Genomic DNA, 10,594 nt, shown 5'->3' on the forward strand with positions numbered 1-10,594 from the left:
CCTGTGGGGAGCATTGACCCAGCTGAAAATCTACTGCCTCCCCGCCAGCCTAGCAGTGAGACAGCAGCTGCTGGCTCAGGGTCGTCGCGCGAGCAGGATCCTCTTTCTTCCCATCCTGGCAGTGGTGTGGGTGTTACGGTGACACGGGCTTTCACCCATGCCGGCGAGAAGGACAGACCTGGCTGCCAGCGGGCTCTTCCCTTTGGTGCTAGCGGGTCACAAAGAAGGCTGCCTGGGGGATGGGGTGAGGGAGTGGAGGCACTCGAGCTGTTTGCAGCAGCCCTGGTGTTTTCCACCCAAAGCGCGCATGGGGGTGCTGTGACCTTCTCGGAAATAGCTGATGGCTGGTCTCACCTCGCCCCTGCCATCCGTGGCATGACTGTTCTTGGTGCCATGCTCTTCATAATTGCTGTTGTGTTGTCTTGAATTTTTCTAATGCTGGGGGCTGTCCCTGCTCTCCAAGCATATATATATATACATGTACAGAATAAAGTTGTTTTATCGAGCTGGCTGGCTGCGTTGTACAACGAGCGAGGGTGGAGCTGGGCTCTTGCCCTGCTGCCCTCGCAGCTGGGTCACGGTTGGAGGTGGTTGTCCTTCAGCCCTTCCCAAGCTTCCTGCGTTCAGCCCTATAAATACCATGGAAGGAACGCACAGGAACGCACGCGCTGCTGTGTTTACAGCCATGCGCTCCCGGCTTATCTGAGCAAGCCTGGGGTGACAGGCAGCCACGTCACCCTGAGCGCAGCACTTGGGGCTGTTGTGGGCGGAACAGGCTGCGGCGGCTGCTTCCTCGGAGCCACAAATTCCCTCGGAGCCTAATTAAAGGGATGCTTTCTAGGGCACACCTCTAACCAGTGGTTTGTTTTTAAAAATAGCTTCAACCTTATCAGGGGGTTTGTGGCTGCCTTCTCCCCATGAGAACGGGGAGTTCCCTCGGGACAAGCAGAGGCGGAAGGGCTTCCCGGTGGAGGTGACTCGTGTCACTGAAGGGACCTGCCTGGTCTCAGCTTGGTTTTGTGCCAGGTAGTGGCGTCCACTGGGTCCGGTCCTGCCAGACGCTTAGGAAATGAGACGTGGTGCTGTGACAGGAGCATGATGGAACCCACCAGACCGGTTGTTACTTTTCACGTGAGGAATTCAGGAAACGTGTCACTTTGCAGCGTGAAGGCTGTCATTAATGGGAGCGACTCTGTAATTCCTTCCCCTGCCCATTACCAGCAGAGCCGCGTGTACCGGAAGGAGCCTCTTGTGCCCCCCGCAATCTCGCAACAGCTGTGAAGTGCTAGACCCCCGCTGAGCCCAGCGCAGCAGCTGGCCAGCACAGGCTGCCGGCTGGAAGGAGAGTGGCTCAGAAACGAGGGGGAAATGGCATGCGCCAACACGGTGGTACCTCGCGCCGCTGTCGGCTGCCAGACAGGCCCTCCCCCTGCTCGAGGAGGGGAAGCCAGCAGCTGATGAAACTCCCTGCAACACGCATTTCCAACCCCCACCCAGTGCTGGCTTGACGTGGCGCACGGCTTCCTCCTGCCCTGAGCGCCGAGCTGGAGTTGCTGGCAGCAGCCCTGGTTGGAAGAGGCCAGCGGGCTCCAGGCAGTGCAGCATGGGGGTGAGGGCAAGCACCCCTCTTGCCCTGGAGCCGGTCTCGCCCTCTCAGTGCCCACTTGTCCCCTCCACCTCAGCTGCTTTGCAGGTTGCTGTAACTTGCTGCACACTGGGGCAGCCACCCTGGCGAGAACTGTGGCCCCGAGAGTTGAACGAGTCCTTCCGCAGAGTGCCATCAGAACGGGTACCTGTCCTCAAGGCGCGTGTGGTGTCACCCAGAGGCTGGGAAGGAGGGAAAGCACGGTTATACGCTCAGGGGAAAGCTTTCACAGCAGGTCAGGTGACTCCAGCACGTTTCCCATCCCTTTTGCGAGGGCTCTGGCAACCGACTGTTTGTCAGCAGCAGTTACCAGGAGCTGGCTGGTGCTGAGATTTCCAAAAGCCCAACACAAGGTTTGCCCATGCAACTCCAGCTTCCTCAGCTCTTCCCTGGCAGGAGCAGTCTTTCTCATGCGCTCCAGGGGCGGCGAAGCATCACACAACGGGGTGCTATACAAAGGGTCCAGCGGAGGGGCCTGCAGCTGCAGCCAGAGGAGACCACCATAAGGTGAAGGCCTGGTACTAAGTGCCCAGATAGGGGTTCCAGCCTAGGCTTGGCAGGAGATTCCCTGGGATAAGGCACTGTGCTTACACAGAGAATTACTGAGCACTGATGCTACAGAAATAGCCCTGGCAGGAGGCGTAGGTGACAGTACAGCGCAGCTCCCGGTAGCACCGAACTGGCAGAGGCACGCTCGCTGCCACCAGCTGAACTGGGTACTCCAGCATCACGTGCAATTTATGAGTTCCAGTTCCACACTGGGGGGTAGAGATAATTTATTAGACTCATCTGCATTAAAACCTGACAGTATAAAAACTTTCAACTGTATTTAAAAGCACTGATTCTTTAAAAACACTGATTAGCTAAGAACTCCCAGCATGGCTAGGGGTTAAGGAGGTAAACGCTTGAAGAAAAAATCTAAAGTCCTCGTCACGCCTTCTCTGGGTCGTTTTGCACCAGATCCTGCTGGAGCCTTGGGCTTGTTCTTCGGCTTGGCAGGAGATGCAGAAGCTGCAGCCTTTGGGCTGGGAGCTGCTGCTGGAGCAGTGGGTGCGCTGGGCTCCAGGAAGGAGCTCTGCAGCTCCAGAGCAAAGTGGTAGTCCATGTGCTCCGGGAACTCCCACACCAGCACGAGCTGGCCGCACTTCTCGCAGCGCTGGTGGTCCCCCGGCGAGGCGGGAGGGAGCAGGGTGAGCTCAGGAGAGGGTGGCAAGTTCTGTTTGTTTCCCTCGGTAGCTGGCTCTAATGTCAGAGTCCGGGAGCTGGGTGGAGCGGAGGGTGTCTGTGTAGCATCAGCCAGCAACTGCTCACAGGGAAGCCTTTTGTAAGGAGGACTCCCATCTCCAGGACTCCGCTTCACAGGGGACTCTGGGTCACGCCGCACCGGTGCAAGTCCAACGCCATCCCTCTCTGGTGGCTCCGGGGAGCCGGACACAGCTGGCTCCGCAGCGGGCAGGCTGGCTGCCGTTCCTGCTGCCGTTCTGCCACCTTTTGGAAGAAGGACTCAATAGCATTAGCTGGCTTCTGCCTAAGCTCTTTGCTCGGGCTCCTGAAGAACTTCACCCTGGGCCTGTTTTGGCTGGTGGTGGCGGTGCCCTCGGGCTGGGTATCGCTCGTCAGAAAGGCAGCGATGCCTGCAGAGAGGAGCGTGGCAGGCTCCGAGAACTTGCTTGCTGAGAGTAGCACCGATAGGAGTGGTGGAGACCTGCAAAGGACAAAGCAGTACCAGCTCAGACACCGGCCTGGGAAGCAAGAAGTCTTCTGAGGTAAGCCTGAGCAACACAACACGCTCACAGGCAGGGGATGGGAACTGCGGTCTGGGTATCCGGCAAGGGGAGGGGGCGATGTTTACTCTGACAAAATGTTAGCAGTAACTCCAGAACAGTCTCCAGGACATAGCAGGCCATGTTGGGCAAAGCAGAAAACCACTTCCCAGGACAGCATTTCCCAAAGGAAACACGGGACCTGAGCACATCAGTTGTTCTTCCTGCCCCAACAGCCTCCTTCCAAAAAGCACCTTTGTCCTCAGGGGAGGGGAGCAAGGCCTTCTCCAGCCCACCGGACAAGGACTGCCTCACTCCAGCCAGCCAACCCCCTGCCAGCAGCAATCATCAGCTCCACGTACAAGTAAGAAGTGTCTCCCCAGATGTGGGTAGGAAGAGGCCAGGCTCCCACAGCTGTTCCACCACCGTGAGTGCGCTGGGGATTGCTGCCAGGCGGCCTGACTCGTTCCTTTCTGTCAGGTCCCTGCACCTCCCGCAGCAGAATCTCCCCTGCCAGGACAGGAACCCCCTCCTCCCCCACTCACCAGGCCGCCTGGTGAGCCCCAGCCACGTTGCAGCTTTGGATGAGGGCAAAGGCATCGCTGCACATCTTCTGGGCGTCGTAGCGGGACAGAGCGCAGAAGCGCGACACCCGGGTGTCCCCCTGCATGCGGATGACCACCATCAGCTGCTTGGCCACTCGGTGGTTCTGCAGAGAGGAGAGGGAGCTATGTTTGAAGGGACAGCTGCAGGGAAGAACAGGAAAGGCTGAGGAGGCTGTCTCACTGCCCAGAACCCTGTACCGTCAGCTACCGCCTCCCGATGATGCCGAGTGACAGATAGCAGCTTGTCCTGCCTGGCCTGATCTCCAAGGGATGAGATCCAGGGCAGCAAGTGCTTGTACAGCTGTGCTATGCAGGATGGGAAGCAGTTATTCCTTGCCTTCCTCCAAAAGCAGCTGTGCCCTTTCTCCTGCCCCGCCACAGCGCTGAAGCCAGCCGATTACTCTCAGCCTGGCCTGCAGCCTGCCATCTGAGCCGCAGCGTATCACTCCCTCTCAGCCTGCACCACAAGCAGAGCTGCGTCAGCAAAGGGCTTGAGAGGGAGCAGCGGCGCAGCAGGATGAAGGCGCGGTGGCTTTCAGGTCCCTGCATCCTAAAGCACAGGACAAGGACAGTCCCTAGCCCTGCAGTGTTCTGGGGCAAAGCCATCCTTCCCGGTGGGCTCCTGCACACCTCCCTGCTTGGGCCCTCTGCTGAGGGTGAGCAGCTTTCCTCACACACCACCCTCAGCCTCCTGCCAACAGCTCACGGTGCAAATGTGCTGCGTGGCTTCCTGAAGGCCAAGGACAGAATGCTGTTCCCCTGCCTTCCCTCCTTACCTGGCTCCTGTCCTTGATCAGTCTGGATTCCAGCTCCAAGGCCAGCTGCAGGAGCCAGTGCTGCACCTGGACAGAACAGCAGTAACAGACAGGTCGGACCTCTGCTCACAGCACTGCCACCAGGCCAGAGCGACGCTCCGGAGAACACCGGAGCGAGATCAGACTGGAATGGACGCAGACTATCACAAGGCCCCGTATCCGGAGTACTGCTGGAGAAATCAGCCCGGGTGAAGATGCAGCGCCCGAGGTGAGGCCTTGCAGAGCCCAACACGAGTCCTGCAGCGTTACTGCTAGGCTCTGTGGGGTAACCTGGGTCCCCTGCCCTGGATCTCCCTTTGCATCTCCCTCTACTCCATGGGAACCTCCCCCCAGCTAACAGGTCAGGAGCATCCTCTCCTTCTCTCTGTGGGCTAGTTACCTTACTTCTAGCAGCCAAGCCCTTGAAGCTTGGCACCACAAATACCTTTTAAACAGCACAGGCCTGCGGTTTTGCTCACAGAAGTTACAAGGTTGGACCGCTTTGTGGAGTTTGTCAGTGCATTTCTGTCAAACAGGGATTTCCCTAATTTCTGGGGCCCAAACCACCTCCTCCCACCGAGGGCACTGTGACACAGAGAAGCAGCAGCTTTGCAAGCCAGTCTCAGCTTTTGGCATCCTCATCTTCTCCAGTGCAAAGGCCAAGCCCTGTGCTAGACATAGGCTTCTCCCACCTCCTTCTGCGTGGCCAGGGCTGTCCTCCCAGGGAAGTTCTTGCTGCAGCCGATGGACTGGGGCAGGTACCGGTTTTTGACAGGTTCCTCCTCAATTCCTCTGCATAAGTCGTAGAGCCAGGACCTGAAAGCCAGAGGAAGCATGAAATGACATCAGCCACAGGCAGGCAAGCACCACCGGGCAGCAAGTCAGCCTTCTGCTGAGCCATGGTTTCAGCTCCCTGCAGGCTGTGACTCTGCCCCTCATCCCCAGCACTGCAGCCGCAGCTGTAGCTGAACAGGCGGGCTTCCTCCAGGCCACAGCTGCCTGTCAGCACAACTCCTCCGACTCTTTTCCTGAAGTGCCAACAGTTCTCCAGTCTGCAGGGCACCCCAACCGCTGCTCAGGGCCCAGAAGTGGTGTTTCAGGCTGCAGTGCAGCCTTGTAATTTCCTCTGTAATAAGCCTGCCCGCTTCCCAGCCTGCAGGGAGGCCTTCCACAGCTTGGCCCCATCCTTGGAAGGAAGGAAGAGGAGCTGCCTGACAGGCAACACATTATCCTAGGAGGCTGCCTGGGAGCAGGCAAGGCTGGAAACCTGTTTGTGTGGATTTTTTTGTGTTTATGTTTCTCAAAGATGTCACTAAAGTCCAACCTTCCCAATCCCAGCAGGACAACCTGAGACCGAAGTCCCAGTTCCTGCCAAGAGCAAAGTTGGGGCGAGGGGTTTATCATTACCCAGTTTTGTCTCCGAAGTGAGTTTGGAGCTCTGTCTCACTGAACTGTGTCAGCTCTCCGATGTACTCCACTCCGAGTATGTCTGTGATGGCAGTGCCAAGCTTGCCTCCCAGGTTACGGCTACGGCACAGAAGGAAGGAAAGAGAGAAAACACAAACGAAGCATCGCACAGAAACTATGCCAAGTCTTCTTGCAGCAGCTGTCCCTAGATCAGGACAGCTAAAAGCAGTCAGGAACTAGCAGGACAGAAGGGAACGCTTGGTGCGTTAACACCTCTTCTGCTTGTAGTAGAAGGACATGTAGGAGTTGAAGTGGGAACTGCTCCTTGGCTCACGCAGTTTCAGCGCTTCTCCCTCAGCTCCACCTTCAACATGTGATCCCAAACAATGCTCTGAAGAATGCCTCACACACTCCCTGCCTCCTCCTAGACAGACAAGACCCTTCCCCACACACCCCCCTCTCCATCCCTCATGAGACACTGAAGGCAGAGAGCAGCCAGCAGGTCTGGAGAGCAGGACCAGGGATCCATTCCTCTGGAGCAACGGTGCTGGTAACTCTTCCAAAAAATTGTGCACAGTGCGGATGCTCAGAACCGAACCACATCTGCTCTCTGGGGCAATGCTACGACCTCGTCACCCACAGTTGCTCCTAGCTTACTGCTTTGCACCCCAGCAGTCATCTTGAGCACAGCTCTACCCAGGGAAAGGCTGCCCACGGGATGCTAGTGGGGTCTGTGTATGGTCCCTTGCCTGGCAGAGCTGCAGCTCCCACGCACGCTCCTCCTGAACCATCGCTCGCAGCTGTGAGGGGTTACTGGCAGGATTTCCTCTCCTTTTCTTGCAAGCGTTGATGAGCTGTTACTGCGGAGCTGAAAGCCTTTGCTGGCTGTTAGCAATTAGCATCAAATTGCTCTCCGCTGACATGGCCAGGAAGTTTCCTACTCTCAAGTCACTTTCCTTCTGCTCAGGCAAGCGATTATGACAAACCGACAGGAGCACGCACCACAGCAATGAAGACAAACAGGGCTCTCTTCCTGATAAAAGCCTGGACCGTGAAAGCACGGCACCAGCATTTGGCAAAGGAGCTCTCGCAGGGCGCAGCTCCGCCTGAGCCCCGAGCGGCGCGCCAGCGGCGGTACTCACATGTTGCCGACGGGCAGCTGGCTGAAGAGCTGCGGGACAAATCGCAAAGATACGAGCGTCTGGCGGTTGGGCTTGTTCAACCCACAGGCAAGCTTTGCCAGCGTCTGTAACACAGAAGAGGGTGGAAACTCTGCTATTACAAACGTTGCCAGGACTTTATTGTGACTCTACCTCATGGCCTGTGCTGTGTCGCCTCTAAGAGCTGCCTCCGGAGTAGCGCAAGGAGGGACGTGAAGGTCACACTGCTGCGTGCTCCCAGGCAGCAGCCGCCTTGGGACTTGGTGCGCGCCGGCTGGGGGCCCTGCAAACACTGCTGCTTCTAGCTCTGCAAAGGGGCTGGATTCCTGCTCCAGGCAGCTTAGGGGATCTGGCTCTATCTCCTTGGCTTAGCTTTCCATCCGGCAATCATGCTAGAGCTTCCAGAGCATCCCCACAAACCTCCCCAGGCTATTTCTCTATGTCATGCTCCTGTGTTTGTCTTGCTATTTCTCAATGTCACTATTTTAATCTTCTCTCTGTGAGGCCCACAGCAGCAGAATGCTGCCAGAGGAACGCTGCAAAACACAGAATTGCTAGCATGCAAGTGACGTTCTCTAGTCTCTCTGTTATACAGCTTCCTCTCCCGCCCTCATCTACCACAGGATCGAGAATACACAGACCAGCTTGAAATAACGTTCAGCTGGGTGTTAGGGTTTTTTTTTGAACAAGTCGAATAATTTCCTCTTTCACTGCTTTACCACACATCCTATAACTAAGAAAAATCTCTTTCCTGCCTATATAGCTGCGATCTTTATTAACAGCCTGGTTTACACGCTTGCATGTGTTCTCTTCTCTAGACAAAGCGGATCTCCTTCCTTCAACTTTTCATATCCAGTCATTTTCCAGATATCCAATTATTGTTATTCTTGTTTCACTGAAGACTCTTCCAAGTTTACCCATGCTGTTCATAAAGTGCTGCAAGCTGAACCAATCGCTGCGAATTCATGGGGAGAAACAATTTACATTCTCCTGACACCTCTTCTAAGCTGTACGTGCTGAAGCGGGATCTGCCATTTCTACAAGGAGACCTGTATTACTGACTCATCCTGCTGCTTGTCCACAGTAACTCCAGGGCTACTTTCTGACTTACTGCAACTTGGCCAAAAGCCTGCTGGTTGTTTTTTCCTATAAACCACAAAAACAGTCGGTGAGGAGCATAAGAAGCTCTGCTTGGTGATTTCAGACTGTTTCTGAGTTTCTCCAAGCCCAGAATTTTCAGCTCTAATTTCATCTCCCAGAACTCTGACAGCCCAGGCCCTGAGCCCCATCTCTGCTTAGCATCACCTGAATTCCTACAGTTGTTCCCTCTCCAGCAGCTTCAGTGAAAATTTTGGCTCTTAGCAGACTTCAGACAGATCCCCCTCTAAACATCCCAATTTGAGTGCAAGTCACTGAACAAAGTCATGATGGCAAACAGCGAGATTTTCTTCGCTAGAGGCCCTCCAGATAACCTCGTCACATTGCGTTTCGCTAGGGCGTCATCATCAGCTTGCGTGACTCGGGGTGAGATGTCTCAGAAACCTTGGGGCCAACACCTCACATCTGCTGCCTCCCCTGTACGTTAGGCCATTTACGCTGTCAGGGAGGGCACATGAACGAGTTTGGCACGAGTGGTTCTTGACAAAACCGTGCTGTTACCCTCCAGGGGCTTCCAAATAGCTCAGTTATTTGGTCTCATTCATCAGCTGGGTTCCTGGTGTACTCTGAAGAGTGGGCTGACTAGGAAGAGGAGTCCCTCATGAAAGTTTCCTTTAGGAAAAACATGAGCTTAAAGCAGGGAACCTCCACCCTGAGTTTTAGGGCAACCGCAGCTGTAGCCAGGGATTGGTTTTTACCAACACAAATTCCCGGTGACTTGGAGGAAGAAGAGTACCGGTTTGGGGCACTGAATGAGTCGGGTTGCCTCTCCCCTTTCTGGTCAATCGGTCTTTGCCCCCACTGGCCACGCTCTGGGTGATGCTCAGCCAGCTGCTGACAGCAGCCGCCGGAGCACTCAGTGCGTGACAGCAGCTGCAGAAACAAACAGCCTTTGATGCTGCAGCTAAGGAGGGTTTCCTGCTGGGTGAAACGCCGAGAGCCCCTAGAGCTCCTTTCGTTCCTGCAAAAGGGGCTTATCTGTACAGTTACACCTTTGAACATGCAGGCTCTGACTAAAGAAAAGGAAAGGATAAAGATTAAATGGCTGCTCTGGAATTTAAGGAGAATGAATTTAATCTCAGACTGCTGCAGGAACAACTGCAACCAGCAGCAGCTGTACACAGGTGCTGGAGCTAGTTCTGCACCGGCTCACCCTTCAGCTAGAGCAGACTGCGAAGCAGAAATGAGCTAGCTGAAGAAGATCACTGGTGTAAGTTTCCAGTGAAAGGGATGGGCAGTTTGCCTTTTTTGTTCTCTTTAATCAAAAGTAACGGAGAACATCCCTGCTATCCCTAGCAGCTTCTCCCACCTTCCATTTTCTATGCCAGCATGGGGTTTGTTTCCAAAGGGAGTAAGGAAATGATGATGTCCTGTGCCATCCCTGAAGAACTGTTTATTTCTGCCAGCAAGCACAACGCAGAGATTACCAGAGCCTACGTCTGGCTGTGCAGAACAGGCTACAGTGCTTCCACAGCCAGCTCACCACTGTAGGTGCAAACCTTCTCTGCAGAGAATGAAAGGAGCGCTAGGGGCTCTCGACATTTCACCGAGCAGGAAACCCTCCTTAGCTGCAGCATCAAAGGCCGTTTGTTTCTGCAGCTGCTGTCATGCACCGAGTGCTCCGGTGGCTGCTGTCAGCAGCTGTCTGAGCATCACCCAGAGCGTGGCCAGCGGGGGCAAAGACCGATTGACCAGAAAGGGGAAAGGCAACCCAACTCACCTCAGTGTCCCAAACTGGTACTCTTCTTCCTCCGAGTCGCTGGGAATTTGTGTTGGTAAAAACCATTCCCTGGCTACAGCTGCTGTTGCCCTAAAACTCAGGGTGGAGGTTCCCTGCTTTAAACTCCCTTTTTTTCCTGAAGAAAACTCTCCTGGGGGACTTAAAACCCTTTTCTTCCTAGTGAGCTAACTCATTAGGGTACGCCAGGCAGTAAATTGAGTGCTGACTGCATAGGCCACATCTCTGAGGAAAGAAAAACACACTCTTCCCCCTTCCCAGATGTCTTATTATTTCCCAGAAGATGTGCCCACACATGGCTGCATTCCTCACTCAGCTCATGTT

The 10,594-nt window shown here is 55.2% G+C and overlaps 1 protein-coding gene across 1 annotated transcript in view; it reads right to left on the reverse strand.

The window, feature by feature from the left end:
• Positions 1–2,534: 2,534 nt before the first annotated feature.
• The window catches only part of POLH (polymerase (DNA directed), eta), a gene marked incomplete at its 5' end in the record, with an annotated part of 8,295 nt that continues 235 nt past the window's right edge, over positions 2,535–10,594 (reverse strand). The window contains 7 exon segments of the mRNA XM_010152765.1: positions 2,535–3,109; positions 3,112–3,350; positions 3,954–4,117; positions 4,790–4,855; positions 5,500–5,623; positions 6,215–6,334; positions 7,357–7,460. Coding sequence (XP_010151067.1) covers positions 2,535–3,109; positions 3,112–3,350; positions 3,954–4,117; positions 4,790–4,855; positions 5,500–5,623; positions 6,215–6,334; positions 7,357–7,460 — 1,392 coding nt within the window.

This window comes from Eurypyga helias, unplaced genomic scaffold (assembly GCF_000690775.1).
Source record: "Eurypyga helias isolate BGI_N326 unplaced genomic scaffold, ASM69077v1 scaffold24245, whole genome shotgun sequence".
Lineage (NCBI taxonomy): Eukaryota > Metazoa > Chordata > Aves > Eurypygiformes > Eurypygidae > Eurypyga > Eurypyga helias.